Below are 19,247 nucleotides of genomic sequence, written 5' to 3' on the forward strand. Positions count from 1 at the left end.
CGGTCCTGGGGCCGGTTTTGTTTAATATCTTTATTAATGATCTGGAGGATGGTGTGGACTGCACTCTCAGCAAGTTTGCAGATGACACTAAACTGGGAGGCGTGGTAGATACACTAGAGGGTAGGGATCGGATACAGAGGGACCTAGACAAATTAGAGGATTGGGCCAAAAAAAACCTGATGAGGTTCAACAAGGACAAGTGCAGAGTCCTGCACTTAGGACGGAAGAATCCTATGCACAGCTACAGACTAGGGACCGAATGGCTAGGCAGCAGTTCTGCAGAAAAGGACCTAGGGGTCACAGTGGACGAGAAGCTGGATATGAGTCAACAGTGTGGCCTTGTTGCCAAGAAGGTTAACGGCATTTTGGGCTGTATAAGTAGGGGCATTGCCAGCAGATCGAGGAACGTGATCGTTCCCCTTTATTCGACGTTGGTGAGGCCTCATCTGGAGTACTGTGTCCAGTTTTGGGCCCCACACTACAAGAAGGATGTGGAAAAATTGGAAAGAGTCCAGCGGAGGGCAACAAAAATGATTAGGGGTCTGGAGCACATGACTTATGAGGAGAGGCTGAGGGAACTGGGATTGTTTAGTCTCCAGAAGTGAAGAATGAGGGGGGATTTGATAGCTGCTTTCAACTACCTGAAGGGGGGTTCCAAAGAGGATGGAGCTCGGCTGTTCTCAGTGGTGGCAGATGACAGAACAAGGAGCAATGGTCTCAAGTTGCAGTGGGGGAGGTCTAGGTTGGATATTAGGAAACACTATTTCACTAGGAAGGTGGTGAAGCACTGGAATGGGTTACCTAGGGAGGTGGTGGAATCTCCTTCCTTGGAGGTTTTTAAGGCCCGGCTTGACAAAGCCCTGGTTGGGATGATTTAGTTGGGAATTGGTCCTGCTTTGAGCAGGGGGTTGGACTAGATGACCTCCTGAGGTCCCTTCCAACCCTGATATTCTATGATTCTATGATGGCTAAGGCTGGGAGCTGAGGGGAAGGCTTTCTGCAATGGATGATCAGCAGGAACTCCTAGGCAGCTTTTCCTGAAGTCAAGCCTGAGTGGAAGGGTAGAGGGGGAGATGCTGCCACCGCAGAGTGCGCTGTATAGCAAAGCAGGGCATCCCTGGGTTACAAAACTGGAAAGGGCCCTAGTCCATTACCATGCAGCTGACTAATGGGGAAAGAAGGGTGTGGCTCCAGCTGGCATGCTGTCCATGCAATCGCACATTCAGGGTTGAAGTGCCCTGAGCTTACAATATGGTGGTTTTATTTGCCTTCTAATTTTGGTTGTTTTGAGGACGCCTACAGACAACTCAAAATCACGTCTCATTCGCAATACGCAGCTCTCTTCTCAGGGAGTCTTTGCTCCTAGATGAATCTCATTGTGCAGTGGGGGAAGGTGCATGTTCCTTCCTTACTGCTTGTTTATGCTTTAAAATCTGTCTCCATATTTGCTTACTGGAGTAAACGGGTAAATGCTGGCTTCCTGTTACCTTGTACTAGAATGTCTAATGTTACAGTGTTTGCAGAAATTTTAACATTGCAGAACTTTTAAACTTCTGATATTCACACCTTGCCTTAGCCCAAAATGGTTAGCAGGCTTTTCTAAATCCTGCTGTGCCGCGGATCCAGGCATGCCCAAAGCCGAGCCGTTTCTTTTTAAACGGGGCGTGCACATTTTCATGAGGCTAGTGGCATAATGCCGCCTGCCACTTCCAGCCTTCCCTAGGAGTGGCTTGTACTATTGGGGAACTGTTTGACATAGGTTCCTCCAGCTTGATGGAGGATTCCTACTTTCTAGCTTAAGTCGCAGCCGTCACACTTTGGTGTGTGTTGTTTTGTATCCCGTGTGCTCAGTGAAAGGCGCTGGCTAATCACTCGTGAATCATGCTAGTGGTCTCTAGTAGAGCTGTGCAAATCGGAACTGAGCTCTCCTCTGTGGCTTTTGATGAATCACCATCCTCCAGGAGGACATGGGCCCCATTGCCGAGCTCCAGCCCAGCCTGGCCCAGCCACCCCAGCTCTCCCACACTTGCTGTGCCTGCTGCTGTCTTTTGCATTGGAACTGAGGTGGCTGTTGCACCTCCCTCCACCCGCAAACCAGCCCTGCACACAGATCTCTCTCTTCCCACCCCCCCACCCCAGAGAGAACTAGGGCCCCATTCTCCCCCTCGCGCTCCCTGCCTCCATAAACCAGAGTCTGACCCTTCAGGGAAAGTGGGGGCAGCGGCCGGGTAGATCTGCTGTCCCCACCCCCACAAGGTCAGGCAGACCTGCCTTGGTGCCGCTCCTGCCCTCCCAAGGAATGTCTGTATGCAGTAGCCCCTGTCCTTTAAAAGACTCCTACCCCAGAGCTTGAGGTAAAGGGCCCCTGGGTCCTGGCCGTGGGGGTGCTGCATGGAGGGGTGGCCCCACAGCCTGTCCCCCCACTCCAGGGAAGATTCTGACTGGGGCGTGGCTGGAAGGAAGAGCAGGCTTAACTTTCTGATCCCCTGCAGGTGCCAGTGGGGAGAGGGCCGGACCGCTCTCCCTCGAACAGCTGGGAGGTGTAGCAGGCAAGCCAGCAAGCTCAGGCAGCGTGTGAGGGGAAGGGGGTGTGAGGAGGGGGCTTCTGAGCAAGCGTAGCCTGTCTAATCAAACCAGTCAGACCGACCTGGCTTCAGAGGGTCAACCTGAGTCTGGCTGAGGGCCGATTTTCCAGACTCCAGCTAGCTCCGGGGAAGAGCAGGGCTCTGAGGGGGTGTTCACTGGAGCAGCAAGGAGTGTTAAATAGCTCTTCACGACCAGGCCAGGTGTTAACAGCTGTTAATACAAAGCCCGGGGTGCCTTTGACCCTGTGTGGCTAATGCCATAACTCCCTGGCTCAGTGTCTGGTGCGTTTAGAAGTTGTACAGTGTCTGTTTGACGCAGAATTTTGACCCAGTGCACATCTGGGGCGTGACTTGGTATGGGACAGAAACTCAGACTAAAAGCCACTCTTCTCGGCAAAGTCATAACGGGGCAGCGGTAGGAGATGCTGGTCTGCCAACTCCCTGCTTGTATTCCCTTGCCTCTGCACATGTGTGCAGTAGAAAGGCATACGCTCTCCAGGCCTTCCGTCTCCAGCTGGGGAGTGCTGCTTAGGCCGGAGTAGTTCTGTTTGCTTGCTCCACTTGGGGACGATTGGGCTAATGACGTAGATGAGGCGTCACTAACTGAATCCTATGTTTTCTATTTGCAGAGCCTGAAACCGCTCTACCGCACAAGTCAACTGGCCACAATCTGCTCCTACACAGCCCTGGCTGGGACATTGATCCCAACAGAAATATCACTCGGTAGGTAAGACCAGCTTGGCACCCAGGGAAAGAGAAAGCTAAAGTGGGGGGAGGGGGGAGGAGGGAGGAGGGGGGGGCTGCCCCAGCAGACAGGGCACTGTACTGGGACTCTGAAGGAGCTTGGTTTTAGCCCCACCTCTGCTGCGTTCTATCCCTATGTCTTTGACTGGCTTTGTGCCAGTAGGCCAGTCGTCACTGTGCCTCAGTTTCCCTGCCATTAAAGTGGGGATGGGGCCTTGTCTGGCGCTGTACGGATGGAAAGCGCCACACAAAAGCGAGACGTTAACTCTGATTTGTGGGACGGTCTCTCATAAAGGCTTCCGTGCTGCCTCGTGCTCATGCCAAGTGCTGTCGGCTGTGCTCAAGCACTCCGCGAGATCGGCTTAGACGGCCAGCTCTGCTCTGACTCCGGTTAGCAGAGCCTTCCATCTGTGTCTTCGCTGCCTCGGCTGGGGTTTGGGTATAAAGCAGGATCACGAATGTGCATTACCTATCCTGCTGCACAGCCTTAATGGGGCTCTCTCACCTCGTACTGTGAGGTCAGCACTGTACCTTTGCCCGCAGATGACCTCTCCTGGCTATCTCGTGGTAAAAATGCCAGTTCTCTCTCTAAAATCCTCGCGCAGACCCTGAGGCGCCGTCAAGCATTAGTTTACCCCACTGTCAAACGCGCCCTTTGGGCAGTGCAGACACAGCTTCAAACACTGAACGTTTGATCGTTCAAGCAGATGCATGGCCAAGCCCAAACTGTGTCCTCATCCAGTGTGCTCTCCATGCTCCCTCACTTGGAGGTCCAAGGAGCTGGCGTTTCAAGGGCAGTGGTCAGTCCCAAGCACGCTGTAAAACTCGCCAACCGGTGGTTTGCTTTTTCTGTGTCTGGCCTTTATCTGGTTAAGTCTGAAGTGTCCGGAAAAATAGCGTACCCCTTCTTTGTGTTGGGGTTTGTCTGGTGCCTGCGGGACACCTCTTCTCTAGTATCCTCTGAGGCAAAATGCACCAGAACCGCGGGTGAGGGTGTGAGGTCCAGGGGACTCTGTCCAGCTGGTGACTGCTTGGAAGGGAGCCCACTGTATTCTATCATTCCACAGCACCAGTAGGACGAACTCTAGTGTCACGGGCAACTTGTATTCTGTTTAGATAGTGTAGCTGAGAGTGCAAGGCAAGTGCTGATGACCCAGCCCGGAGAGCTTCAGGCATTCTGCTGACCTAATGCAAAGAGGGCACAGCAGTCTTCCCCATCCCTCTGCCTTCAAAGCAAATATACCAGTGACTTCTAGCTCACTAAACGTGGGCTGAATTATACTCAGATGAGAGTCTTGCAAAGCCACACCTATCTAAAGGGCGGGTTCCTGCAGAGTTCGTGGGGCTATGGTTTGGTAGAGCAGGTAAAAATAGCTTCAAATACACTTCCAGTCAAATGACTTCTAAAAACTTCTAAAACAAGCTTGGTGCAACCTGAATGGAATTTGCAGGGACATTGTCAGCTTGCAATCAAGATAGAGATTTTAACTTGACAAGGAAGCTCAGAGGTGGGTGTAGCACTTAATGCTTAACTTTCAAAAGCTGTCTTTGTTGATGGACCACTAATTGCTTCAGATGTAGTTAGTTTTTTATAGGTGCCATCCTGAGCATTAAAGCTGTACAAACAATCAAGACTTCAGCAGAGGTTTTATGCAACACTATTGTCACAAGACCAAGTATTTGCAGCTTAATTCTTTGGTTCAATTTTCCCTCCCATTTCCCCCCCCCTCCCCCCCGCAGTATCTAAACACTCCCTTGGACTCCTTACACATTCCCGCTTGTCAGCACCTGTATAAAGAACAGCCTGTTTGTTTCTCAATTTTCATGTAGTTTTCTTCCTCCCCTGTTGTCATAAGACCCACAGAAATGACTGTTTCTCCTAAAGCGTCAGTGACACTGCGTATATCCAGTATTGCATACGCACAAAGTAAATTGACTCAGCTGAGCAGCTGTCACTTACATGCCACCTCTAACATCACTGTAACAATAGTAGCTAGAACATTTTCATTCAGATTTAAGTTGTTGACATTATTTTGGAATCCTAACGTGGTTACATTACAAACCTCTCAAAGGGCTTTTTAAGGAAAACCTTAGCAGAACCTTACAGTAGTAGAGCTGTACAAATAAAAGGATTCGGGGAATGAGAAGGAAAAGTGAAGGTTGGTAATTCAATGTTGGCAGTCTCCTAAACCTGCAGTAATTTACAAGAAAACTTCTGTATATGCAGAATAAAACCTGAAGCTTTTTCAGGCAATAAATCTGCACCATATTAGAGTTTCTGGCATTCTCACTTCTGAGAGTACTCTGTGTTTGCTCCCTCAAGTTCAAGATTCACTTTCTGCTGAAGCCCCTGTTCTTTAATGAGTACAGTGTGGCAAGTCAAACATACGGCTTTCCTGGCTGTGCTCGCCAGCTGAATGACCTTGTTGTGATGTTTATAGAATTTCAGCTACGTGTGTAATCAGCACATCCAGGAATCTATTAAATTTATGCTTCAAATCAACTGGAGGCAAAAATCTATTAGCCACAGCACAGGTAAACACCAGCAGGCAAACACCTTGGGTTTACCCTGAGAAACAACTCCCGATCTGTGGGAAAGCTCAAGTAAAAGTTCAATAACCAAATGAAATTGCAGTCTGACGTGTACAGACTAGACAGCCAGAGAGCCGTGGATGAATGCGTTTCACACAGTTTACATGCATTGAACTAGATATTGACAAGCCCTCAGTCTTTGCTGCCTGTTTGGCTTTGATATTAAAGCTTGCTGAAGTTTGGATGACATCTTGCCATAGAATTTGACCCGTCCCTGTGCTGTACTTTTCCCCTATTTCCTATAGTCCAATTACTGACCTCACTAAGTGGCAGCAGGATAAGGCTTCTAGTCCTGCCATAGCTAAGGGACTGTCAGCCGGTCTGTGACTGCAATATTGTTCGGGTTTTTTTATAAATGAGTGTAAATAAAATTCCATCTTCAACTTCCATCTGCTGAAAGCCAGTAAATTAACAAGTCGCCCCCCTGCAAAGTATGTTGCAATACGGCAGTGGTGACTAGCTCCCATCTGCTTTGCTTTCCCATCAGTCTGCCTCTGCCCAACCTTTCTTGCTTTGTTACACTCTGTGGTTTGGAGGCAATAAATAGTTTAACAAGGTAAAACTTCATATCTACAACCCCAGGCAAACACACATTCCAAACTTTAGAATCCCAATGAGCTACGGTTTGGAACAACTCTGGGCAACAAATGCGGCTTGCAGATCAGAGTGCGTGCGCAGGCTTGTCGGGTCAAATGGCGCTAAAGCGGAGCATGATATTCCTCATGCCAGCCCACAAAATATAGATTGAGCTCCCTTCCCCTCCCCCAGCCCCCGGCTCATGGGGCTGTTCCACTAAGTGGGGAAGAAACTGTTCTGATTGGATCTCTCCAGTTGATCCCATTCAAAGCTGCCTTGTCACGTCCCCAAGTCCTCGTGAACATGGGGCCTGTGTTACAGTCTAGTGTGTCCGACTGGGGCAGGATTAAGGCAGGCAGAGGTACTGCCAAGTTGTGCCTAGGCATTGCCCTGAGGCAGTGACAAACCACAGAACCTTGGCTCTCGTCAAATAAAATCTGTCCTGTCTCTAAACCTTGTAAATATTTAACCAGCGTAACGGAGCCGCACAGCCTGCCAGCAGGTCTGACACATGACCCTACCCCAGTACCTCAGCGAGGTGTGGGTGCTGACACCTCCTGTCAGCACCGCTCAGCAGAGTGGACGCTGGTGTGTTGGGTGCCCTCCCTGCTCTCACCCCCTCGTGACTCCGCTGTTGGTGGCAGCAGCCCCCCCACACCAGCGTGAAGGCAGAGTTCTCCCGTCTCCAGGTCAGACGCCAGCCCTGCTGAAGGCTAGCTATAGTGGCCTGCGGGGAAAGAGAATTTGGCTTGCCACAAAGAGTGGTGGTGCGTGGGCCCTGCCGCTTCCACTCCAAGGAGGGGATGGGGCGGAGCAAAGGGGGCCCTATGGGTATGTCTACAGTGCAAGTAAGCACCCGTGGGTGGCCTGGGTCAGCTGACTCAGGCTCATGGGGCTCTTTCATTGCCCCATAGCCCAAGCCGGCCGCAGGTATTTAATTGCAATGTAGGCACAGCCTATGCGTGCTGTGTCTAGGACTCCCATTGCTTGCCCCATCCTTGTGTGTTCCTCCAAAAATGCCTCTGTGCGGGAGTCAGCTGCAGCCCACGGAGAGGCACTGCTCAACTCTGTGCGTCTGAAGTGCACCCAGGGCAGAGGAACTGTTGTTAGTCTGGACAAAATAACACTCAGTGTCCATACGCTCTTATGTTAAGCATGGTATAGAGCCCCTCAGTGTGCTCACCCCTGTCCCATGCCTTGCAGAACCCTGCCGCCAGGAGGCCTGTGTCAGTGGAAATCAGCCCCTGGCTCATCCGTTCCTCCTCAGGATGCTGAAGGCTAAAGACAACTGGTGCTTTTCAAACCGGTTTTACAAATTAGAAATGGCCTGGTTTTGGAAGCAGTTTTTGTTTGTGCCAGTTTGGGTTTTTGTGAAAGAAATTTGGGGCCTTTTCTGGAAACTTCTTTCCAAATATTTTTGAATCCTTTTGTTTTGCCAAAAACCAGGTTTTGGTAAATGAAAAATTTTGATAGCAATGTAATTGTTTAGATAAACGTGGAAGAAAATAATATTTTGAAATTGCATTGGGGACAGGGGAGGAACGTTGGTTGTTCTTGTTTCGGGTGATTTGAGATTTTTCACACAACTAGCTTTTCGTTTTTCAAGCAGCTCTGACTACGGCACACACCTGTGACAGACGCTTCAATGGAACACGAAGAGCAGTTGCAGTGTGGGCTGCCGCTCGTAAAAACGAACACACAGATGGATAAATATTAACAAAAGGCTGGCAGGGCTGGGCATCCCTTTCCATCTGTGCTCAACAGCTGTTTATTTTGCCGTCTAGAGAAATTCAACTACAAGACCTACTGGGTTGATAAGTGTTTGGAAGAATCGCCCTTGCCTTTATCTGTGTGCAGAGTCTTTTGTAGCATAACTGCACGTGACAAAACTTTTTTGTTTCATGAACTCTCCTCTTTCCCTGCAGGTACTTACTAAGCTCGTGAGATGGCCAGCACCACGCAGATCTCCAAAGATGAGCTGGAAGAACTGAGAGAGGCTTTTGCCAAAGTTGGTAAGTAGCTTTTCCTGCTTTTGGTGTAAGAAGCAGCTCATAGAGGTGAGATCCTACCACCTCGCTCGTGTCTGCACACTCACAACACAGAGCCACCAACACAGACTGATGGGTTCGTTGTCTCTCTGTCAGTAGCAACACCAGGGAAGTGGTAGGTGGGCTATTGGTGCCATTTTAGTGCCTTGTACTTGTGCCTTCTCGTGTGAACCATTTAACAGCACCCCCCATTGTGTCGTGGGCAAGCCGGTGGAATACATGCAATGCCTGTTCCTTGGGCAGTCCTGTCTTAGCCAGCAGGTGCAAGACTGCCTCTGATCCCTTTTTGGCCAGGTTCGTCGTTCTCTCCTGACCCCGGTGGAGGTGGAATTCTCAGAACAAACAAACATTATTTTAGGCACGTGGCCTGGGTGATGTCTTAGCATGTGTAAGCCTGCCGCGTGCTGTAACCAACTTCAGAGAAAAACCCTCGAGCACAGCACTGAACCTTCCGGACTGGCTAAAACATGGGGGCATAACAAAACTGGCAAGAGGTCTCCCTTGTAGCCACCGGGGGCAGTTCCATCTGGGATCCTTCAACACCTGCCAGGAGGCTTTGCCATCCGAGCAGGGTCCAGCATGACCTGCCTGTTCCAGGAGAAGTGGCCCTGCAAAGCTGCGTCTCCTGATGGGAAGTGTTGCTGTGAACATGCTTCCAGTCCGGCGTCTTTGCTCCTTCTCCCTGGCTCACTCTTGCTCCCCCCTTGCTAGAAGTTGGGCACGACCTGTCCTACGGGGATAAGTGAGGCATTGAGTGAGACGTGACATTTTAGAAAGCAGGTTCCCATGACCTTTGGGATTAGAGCCGGCAGGAAAGCCGCAGCTCCGAGGGTCTGGTCACAGCTCTTAGAGCATGAATCAGCTGAGGGGGACATCAAACTTGTGGCGATGGGAAGACATTCATTGGTTAGAAAGGTACTGTCATATTGTGACTCTGGTGTATGTACACTGCTGCCCTCTGGTTGATGGATTTAGGCCTGCTAATGCACCTTTCTTAGGGGCCATATTAGTCTATGGAGATCTAGTGCTAAGTGTCAATGAATTGCGAAGGTGAGCAGGTCTGAGTCCATCTATTAAATTTACCTTTTTAATGGAGTTTCCTTGGGAAGTAAGCAGCATTCAGTCCATGAGGAAGTCCCAGTTTTACACATACCTCAGACTTATTTCAAAGTAGGCAGGGATCCAATTCTTCTCCTTCTATGAAGACCGGCCTAGTGTTTCACTTCCAATCGTGTTCCTATAAGCTTTCTCTGTTTCGCTCATGTTTAAGATCAGTCAGTATGAAATCTCTCTGCTGTATGAACATGGTGAGACTATGGTCTAAGGCGTTTTATTGACTGATGGAACATTCATTTAAAGCAAAATGATTTAAATAACTGATTTAAAACTTTTTTCGCATTTCTACTTCTTAGCTATTTTCCTAGAGAGAGGGTTTAATGGTTACCACCTGAGAATCAACACGTTGGTTTGCAACTACATAGAATTTTTACACTGAATTTGGAACGCTTTTGCTAACCGGAAGGATAACTGTATCTATACACAGTTAGCTAGCTAACTATAGAACTTAACATATTATTCAGATGGTTAACTTTTACATTTTTGTGTTAGAAAATGGTGAACGATGCATTTCTTTTACAAAATCAATTTTTTTTTATGCATGATCTGTTCAGACGACACTTGGACGGAAATTGGAATTCAATTAAAAATGCACAAAAATAAAATTTTATTAAAACAAAACTACCTTAAATGTGCAGGATCTGTAAGAAACAAGTAAGGTTTTCAAAAAACGCATTTGAATTTAAAACTGATTTACTTAAACAATGAATTAAATTAATTGAACTGATGGTTTCTGGTTGTGTCCTTTGTGTTTTTGGGATTTGTCTGTCTCATCTGCTCACACCTCATTTTTCCTCGTCCAATCTCTGAATAAAACAAGTTTTCTTGCTTTTTTCAACACCCAGTTGATTCCTCTGCTTTAAATGAAGTAGTCACTGAATTGAGCTAGTTCAATAAACTGAAGTGAAGAAAATACTTTCTCTCTGAACCTGCAGAAGAGACTGCAGCTGTCAAAAGCTGGCTAATCTCTTCAGCCATCTTTGGTTGGAGTGCTTAGTCAGTGACTTCCACCAGTCCAGGGCTTTGACTTTGGCAGCCACATGTTCTGCTCAATATTTTTATTTCATTGAAATGATTTTAATAATTATAGTTTAGTTTAGGCCTTAACATAGGTTGTCATAGTTCCAAATTTCATTTGAAATGTTTTAAAAAGTAAAATGTATTTTAATTGTAAATAAAAAATATTTGTTTGGCTTTTAAAAAAATATTGATTTTTTTTACCCCACCCCATTCACTGATTATTTCTATAAAAACAAGCTGTGGGGGCAGGGAAATTGAAGAGAACAAAACCAAAGTCAGGTACGTGATGCAGAGATCTCTTCTGTTTTAATTCGTCACGTACTGTGTGCTGTGAGTCAGTTTTACTTTGACCTTCCAGGAGGTAGAGGCTTGAACAAACTCAAAATTTAGACATACCCTAAAGACAGGAGCCAGGCAACAAGGAGCATTACGTACATAATGGCTTTTGTCGTGAGCTCGCTGCTCTTTGATGCCTTCCGAAACTTTTCAGTTCTAGTCTGCAGAAATTAAAATGGCTATTTTGGCCTATGCATTTGTGCATTTCCCCATCTGGTTCTTTTAGCCCTACTCCCAGATATGCTCCAGGTAGGTAGGGCAAAAAGACTAATTGTTGCTGAGCTGATTTCCCGGGGCACATGTCCTTACCACTCTGGGTGTAAATCTCTGCCATGTGATTGCACCAGGAGGGGGGCGGCCAAAGGCCCGTGCATTGTGTGATCTCAGGTCAGCTCCTATCTAATAAGAGTCCCCACTAGAAGGGAGGATTGCTACATTGACTCCCCACACAGTAAACCCTGAACTCTCTTGTGTGACCAGTGTGTAAGAGGTGATCGGAATTCAGTTCCGTTCCTAGTTTACAGAGGCAGCCAAAGATTGAGGGATCCAAGTCCAAAAATGATTTTACTCTGGGAGATTCCAGGTCACTGATAATTCTGGAGATCGTCTCTCTTTAGTTAAAAAGTGACATATAAACCTTTTGAAACATCATCGCTACTCAAGAGCTTGTCCTTCAGTATCGGGGGAGCCGTGTTAGTCTGTATCTACAAAAACATCGAGGAGTCCGGTGGCACCTTAGAGACTAACAGATTTATTTGGGCATAAGCTTTCGTGGGTAAAAAAACCTCACTCCATGCATCTGAAAAAGTGTTTTTTTACCCACAAAAGCTTATGCCCAAATAAATCCGTTAGTCTTTAAGGTGCCACCAGACTCCTTGTTGTCCCTCAGTAGATTCCTTTGATTCCTTCTTATCTCTCTTCTAACCATCTTGTCTGCATAACAACTGGGCAGTCTTGTTTAACAATGGAAAAGCCTGAAGCTATCTGAAATGTTTTGACTGTCATGGGGGTTTTTTTGCCTCGGGATTTATGACTTGTTTTCTGGGAATCTTTCTTCAGTTTCTTTAACAAGTGTGAAAGTATGTAACTCTGTTTCCAAAGAAATCCTCTTCTCACTATGGAGAGTCCAGCTACGATCCTTGGACAATTGAGCTCCTGGGGTTTTTAGAAAGTGTGTGTGTGTGTGTACGTGTGTGTGTACGTGCGCGCGCAGGCCGGGCAGGAATTCCATGGAATGATTGATAAGTAAGTCACACTGGGGTTTTGATACTTGACTTTATTAGCATCCTACCAATGAAGTGAAACTACACTCTGTCAGAACCACTTTGATTACAGCATCTAGCAAATCGCTGTTCCATTTCAGTGGACTTCCATTTATAGTGCTGGTGAGACTAGCCGGGGATGGGCTCACCTGGGCTGAGGTGGGTTTTTGGTAGCCTCTTGTTCTTAAGAGCTCCTGGGTGCAGTATTGAACAAACATAACATCTGGCACTCTACGCTTTTCCAACCTCTCTCTCTCGCTGCATTGGTAACTCGCAGTAGCTTCTTATGTGCTAGGCTGCGAACGCTGTGCATGTTTTCATGTGTGGCTATCTTAACTTTCCAAACCAGCAGCTGTCAGTGCTCCTTTCCAAGGCAGAAGGAGCATTGGTGGTCACCCTGTTCTCCGTCACTGTTTGTTTGTCTTAAGCCTGGTCTACTCTCGAAAATTAGGTCAGCATCATTACATCGCTCCGGGGTGTGCAAAATCCAAACGCGTAGCAGCCTAGTGAAGCTGACTGAAGTCCCGGTGTAGATAGCAGTAGGCTGAGGGAAGAATTCTTCCATCGATGACCTACGCCAGCGGGCGAATCTCTCCTGTCAGCATAGATAGTGTCTACACTGAGGCGCTACACCGGCGCAGCTGTGCTGCTGTCGCGTTTTAAGTGTAGCCAATCCCTTAGCTTCAGTTCTGCTGGAGTGTGTCCGAGATCTCTCCTTGCCATAAAGAAATCCGGGAAGGAGATCACCTGTGAAAGGTTCTCTAAGAACTGGGCAGGTGGTAGTAATCTGGTTGCTCTGGTTAACTGGCTTCATCCAGAATTAAAAGGACTCGCGCCCAGGCCAACTTCACTGTGCAGAACTGTTCCTGCCATCTCCTTTCTCTTCAGCATCTGAGGGATGCATGCATGCCGTCTGCAAAGCCAGCGTGGAGGGTGTGCTCCACCTCAGACTCTGCCGCACAACGGAGGGGAGAGGAGATGCCTTCCAGAAGCTGCACAGCAGGCAGAGGAGAGCTGGGGTTTGTTTGGAATGTGAAAACAAAATGGAGGTCGCTGCCACGTGGACAAGCCGCCCTACAAAAACAGGGGCTGTCGTTGGGGGTGGGGTGGGAGGATGGAAGTGAATGGCAGCTTTGAAAGGGACCAGTGGCTGAAAGTGCAACCTTTAAAATGGCCCCTGATTGGTGTGCCTGTAATGCAATAGCTTATGGAAATAACTCGACTTGGGCTGCTGAAAGGTGGTGCCCTGACTGGCTGCGTCCAGATTTTGAGTGATGCATAGCGCTTGGGGCTTGCTCCAAATCTCAAATAAGGGCAGTCTCATCGTAATGTCGGGTTCTTTATCGGTCTGTAGCATTTCCCCCCCAAGGAGATGGGTATAGAACAAAATCTGTTCAACTTATTTTCTCCTGATTTCGTGTACTTCTATATATGGCCCTCCGGCTTGGAAACACCAAGGATTTAACATTTGTCATTTACTTCAGAGCAAGCAAAAAGTGTTGGCAAGGCAATAAAAAATGCTCCAGAAAGTTAACTCAAAGCAAATAAAAAGAGGATTTGTGATCCTGAAGGAGTTTGTCACGCCAAGAGCACATGTCCTTAAAAGGAAATGTGTGGGTTACTTTCCCCTCTTGCATCCTGTTATTTAAGCTATTTTAAGTTTTTGTCTGGAGGAAGCTGAGCTAGAGCTGAAGTGGCTTTGATTTTTTTGCTTGTGGTTTTGTTGCGCCACCTGCATATGGGCAGAGCCTGATGCCATATATCATTGCAGTGACCTTTTAGTGGGTCCAGCATGCTGGCGTGGATACATCCTTCAGGAGAAATAGGAAACTTTGGATGAGCTGTAGTTTCCTTTCCATCAAAGTGTAATGATCACAGTCTGTAGTTTGCCTGTTAGAACGATTTCACATTTGCTTCCTTGGAGTCCTGGCTCTTCTGGTGCCCAAGTGTTGGTTCTGGAACAGGCTTTCTCGCTTGGGACCTTCAGCCAGTGAATAACATTTTTTTTTTTTTTTTTTAAACTACTTTACTCCACTAATAATGAGCTGATGTCAAGACAACCTCCTATCTTAAGTCTGGCCAAATAGTAGAGGCTTCCAGAAATGCGGCAGATAGCATGCAGTGCATTTGTGGAGATGGTGTACGGTGGCCTACTAGAACTTGCCAGCACACAATAAGGACCCTTGTAAACAAGTCTTGAATCCTATGTGCTGTTGTAATCTTGAAAATCTCTGATACACTAGTTCTGACACTGTGCGGAGTAAGCCTCTGGAAGAGTAAATGTCCCTTGGTTCAGGGGCTAGAGCTCTTTATCTTTTTATGGGAGTTACTTTCATTGGGTCACCACAAGGACCTGGTGAAATTTGAAGGGAGAAGGTTATGTCTCCAGACCATATAAATTAAGGCTGTGTATCTGTGTGCGCGCGCGCGCTCTCTCTCTCTCTCTCTCTCTCGCTCTCTCTCTCTCATATTAAGGTTGCTAGACTGTATAGCCCAGGGGTGGACAAACTTTTTGGCCCGAGGGTCACATTGGGGTTGCAAAACTGGGTGGAGGGCCAGGTAGGGAAGGCTGTGCCTCCCCAAACAGCCTGGCCTCCGCCCCCTCCCACTTCCCGCCCCCTGACTGCCCCCCTCAGAACCCCCAACCCATCCAGCCGCCCCTTCTTGCCCCCTAACGGCCCCCTCCCGGGACTTCCCACCCCTAACCGCCCCCTGGGACCCCACCCCCTATCCAGTCCCCTTGTTCCCAGTCCCCTGATTGCCCCGACCCCACCCACACCCCCACCCCCTGACAGGCCCCCTGGGACCCCACGCCTATCCAACCCCCCCGTCCCCTGACCCCCCCCCCGAACCTCCGCCCCATTCAACCACCCCCTGTCCCCTGACTGCCCCCCAGGGCCCCCGCCCCTTATACAACTCCCCGCCCCACTTACCACGCCGAGCAGCGCAGCATGTCTCGCTGCTGCTCTGCTCGGCAGGAGCCCAGAGCGCTGTGGGGGAGGGGGGACAGCAGGGGAGGGGCCGGGGGCGAGCCTCCCGGGCCAGGAGCTCGGGGGCCGGGCAGGACGGTCCCGCGGGCAACAAAGTTTGCCCACCCCTGGTATAGCCCATACTAATATGCATCTCCATTCTGCTTATCAGTTCCCCTTCTCAAACTCTCTTCTGCCCATATCGCCACTCTCACTTTTCTCCAGAACCGGCATTCTGTATACCGTTGGATTGCTTGAATCGCGTTGTAACTAAATGTGAAACTTCACCTACTACACAGGAGCTTACAATTCGCTCTGAGCAATGGTGACCATGCCAATAAGGTAATAGGCCCCTTCCATGACAAGGTAAATCGTAGACTTGTTGCTTTCTATCACAAAGATGGTCTGTGGCTTTGCCCTGCCCAGTAAAGATGTAGTAACTTTCTATAACCGATCTTTAAGGTGTTTAAGGTCCAGTCTGCAGGATTACTCTCAACAGTTTTTCTAAGTGCTTGGGTGCTTCTCAGTTATTCAGACTGATGCTATCCGGGCATTCCTGGGTTCCGCTCTGACTGCATTAAAACGGTTTACATTCTGGGGCAGCGTATCCATCAGACTTTAAAAACCTCAATCCACTGCTCTGTTGCCAAGGAGTTAAGGCTGAAAATGCAAGTCTCTGTGTATTGTAAACCCTGTGCTGTGCGGCCTGGTGGCTTGCAGCGGAGGCAAGCAGAAGAACTATTTAAGTTGTAAATCCCAATTGTAAAGCAGCTGGGACACTGATCTCCTTATAAAACAAGGTGCAATGGCCACACCATAATGCAGAGTGTTAAAATATAAGGGTTTTTGTGTGTTTTTTTCCCCCCCCAGGTTTTTGATCAGAGTAGTAACTCTTGCAAGCAGGCGATCCTGGCGTATCATTGTAACTGCAACCAAACTCAACAGAGCTGGGAAAAGATCTAAATAACGTTAACGTAAGCTTAAAAGGGACTGTGGGGCTTGTTTACACGGTGCGTTAGCCCACATGAGTGGGGTGCAAATTCTAGTCCACCCCAAATGTGATGTGCACTAACCGGCCCGCATGGACCCTGCTGGTGTGCACTACAAGTTGCCTGGTGTGCGTTAATGGGCACTGTTTGACATGGGACTTGTTAGTGCGCAGCAGTAGGGTCCACACATGCCAGTTAGTGCACAACATGCTGATGCCGCCTAGAGTTTACACTCCCCTCGTGCGGACCAAGCTGCTGCCTGGACACGCCCGCAGTGTTATCGGGGTTGTGGTGGTATACGTGTTACGCTCCGTGGTTGTGTGTTACTAGTCAGTGTGTAAAAGGGCTGAGGATGTGAGACAAGGGGTAAAACTTTGAAAAGGGCCCAAATCCTATTTTCGCAAATGACCGAGGGACTTAGGCTCCTCAGTCCTTCCCCCCTTCCCCCTCCCTCCCCCCCACTGCAGGGAAAGGCTCTGGTGGGGGGACGCAGCAGGGAAAAGCAGAGCCTTTTCCCCACTGACTCCCTCTGTTAGAGCCTTTCCCCTCTGCAGTGAAAGGCTACAGCAGCCTTTCCCCACAGCCTGCCTTCTGCCACAGCCTTTCCCCGGCAGGTGTAACTACGCACGGCTGTGCGGACGCAGCATGGAGCTACGTGTGCACTACACGCTGCCGCCGGTGGTGTGCGGTAGTGTCGAGGGAGCCCGAGCGAGTCTATACAGCAATTAAACACCCACATCTGTATCCGCTGACTCACGGTCGTGGAGCTCAGGCTGTTGGGGCTGTTTAACTGCGATGTAGACATTTGGGCCCGGGCTCTGGGGCCCTTCCCCCTCGTGGCGTCTCAGAGCTTGGATTCCAGCCTGAACCCAAACAGCTACGCTGCAGTTTTACTGCCCCACAGCCTGAGCTCCCTGAGCCGGAGTCAGCTGAGACAGGCCAGCCGTGGGTATGTGATTGTAGTGTCTAAGTGTCTAGCAGTGGTCTGTCTGCTTGCAGGCTAAGGAGGAATTCTTGGTCAATTCATCATCCATTTTTTCCATAAGTGTTCTGAGAACCTGATTAAGAGCATGTGCCATTGGGTTCCTTTGAAGTGACCAGCCATTCAGGATATGGTTGGTGATATAAATATTTTTTTTCCAATAAACAAATATTTGATTATTTTGGAGTAATTTTTGATCTGCAAGAAATCCCAGAGTAAATGATTATCAGAAGCATGAGAAATTTGTTTTAGTGATTAGCTTAAATTGTGATATAATCAGCTGAAATGTCTCTGTTAAGGGACTAGCTTAAAGTAGCATTGTATGTCTGTGATCTTTGCCTTTGGGATAGAGTTGGTGAGCTTTAGAATAAATCGTTTGCCAAGAGATGGTGAACCAGGCATGACAACTGAAGTTCTATATTATCTGTCTGCATCAAGTCGGCCTTTTGTTTTTCTTATAAGGCTGTCCCATCATTCTGAAATAAAAGAAGCTTCCATCTCTCTCTCTCTCTCCCCCTCCACCTCTGTGCCTTTCACTGGAGAGCGAGCTGTCATTTAGTGAAAATGTCTTCCGTAATAAAGCACTTATGAGGGCAGAGCTTTCCTTTCTGGTAAAACTGTTCCCGTCTGTTTTTAAAGGTAACTCTAATTTCATCTGAAAGCATGTGGAAAGCACTTTGTATAGACTGGATGGAATTTCAAATGAGCAAACCAAACTAAAATAGCTAGTCCCTCTTGTGGCCAGTCCTTGCTTACGGTATCCCCTCTAATTGTGGAAATGGTGGTTTCTCTTCTGTTCTGCAAGAAATACAGGGGGAAACGTTGTGAACCCGCAGCTGGTGACATTCCTGGAGTGGTCTGTACCTTTAGGGGAGAGGAGAATTTGCTGGACCTCTGACATAGGCCTGAACTCCAAATAATGCCAGCTGGCATTAAAGGCTTTCTCCTCTGTGATGCAGGTGGGGATCCAAAGCAGCTGGCCAGCCCTGAAGGTTGGCTGGCCTCTTTCCTGAGCTCTAGGGTTGGGGACTTTGGAAGTAAAACTTCCTCACTATCTTCCAGCCAGCTTCCCATCATGTGAAATCCCATTCGTCACCTGTCCCGGGACACCTCTGGATAAACACAGATGTGCTGTAGGCAAACCTGGGTTGCAAATATTTTTTTCTATACAAGTTTGAGGGGTCAGAAATGAAAATAAATGAGGAATAGAAATAAAAATCACAACTGCCCTCCTGTCTTGGCTAAAGTATGTATTTCAAGCTGCCAGTAGGCAGCTTTTGGCATACTTGGTTATTTCCTTTGTAGACAATGGTTGGCAGTCATGACTTGGACAAATGTTAGCTTAAGATTCAGCAAAACTCTGCACAAGTGTCTCTGGGCTGATCTGACTTATTTGGCACAAGTGCAGAAGGTTCTGGTGGGTCATTATGAACCCAAGACTTAGCACTGATTTGCAGAGGTATTTGGGGTGAAATTGAAGGACCTCTTAAGGCCAGAGCTGGCCCTCTGCACAGGAGTGAATTGCCTCCTTCATGCATTGGGCATTTTCATTGGCTTCTAGGCAGTGAAAGGATCTGCATTAAGGAGCTAGTTTGTGCAATGAGACATTTTAATGAAAGACGCTGTGATTTATCTCCAGGGGAAATAGCTTGCTGATGACATCTCACTGCTGTGCTTAATAAAGCTTGCTTTGTAAGCTTATATTTTTGGAATAAAGTTCTAAAATTGAAGGCCAGACAGCAGTGTTTTTCACTAAAATTACTCCTTGGTCAAATCACGTTGTATTTTGTCAGCATTACTGGAAGTGCTGCAGTTGTGTATAGGATTTTAATCTTTTAGTAATTCACTTTGGAATACTTTTGATTGTATTACATTTTAAGGAAGAATTTAGGAGTGACTATAGGGTTGTACTATGGTACCTTGGACACCTGCCATTAAACCATTTGCATTTCATTTTCTTGTGAACTTACTTTAAAATACCACATGGAGCTGGGAAACGGAGCCGGTTGGGGTGGGGTCAAATGAGGG

At 48.0% G+C, this 19,247-nt stretch overlaps 1 protein-coding gene across 1 annotated transcript in view; it reads left to right on the top strand.

Moving 5' to 3' along the window:
- Positions 1–3,222: 3,222 nt before the first annotated feature.
- Positions 3,223–19,247, top strand: part of PLS3 (plastin 3) — a 38,121-nt gene continuing 22,096 nt past the window's right edge. Inside the window, exons 1-2 of the mRNA XM_065410342.1 lie at positions 3,223–3,308; positions 8,423–8,509. Coding sequence (XP_065266414.1) covers positions 8,443–8,509 — 67 coding nt within the window. The 5' untranslated portion in view covers positions 3,223–3,308; positions 8,423–8,442. The remainder of the gene's footprint in view (positions 3,309–8,422; positions 8,510–19,247) is intronic.

This window comes from Emys orbicularis, chromosome 9 (genome assembly GCF_028017835.1).
Source record: "Emys orbicularis isolate rEmyOrb1 chromosome 9, rEmyOrb1.hap1, whole genome shotgun sequence".
NCBI lineage: Eukaryota > Metazoa > Chordata > Testudines > Emydidae > Emys > Emys orbicularis.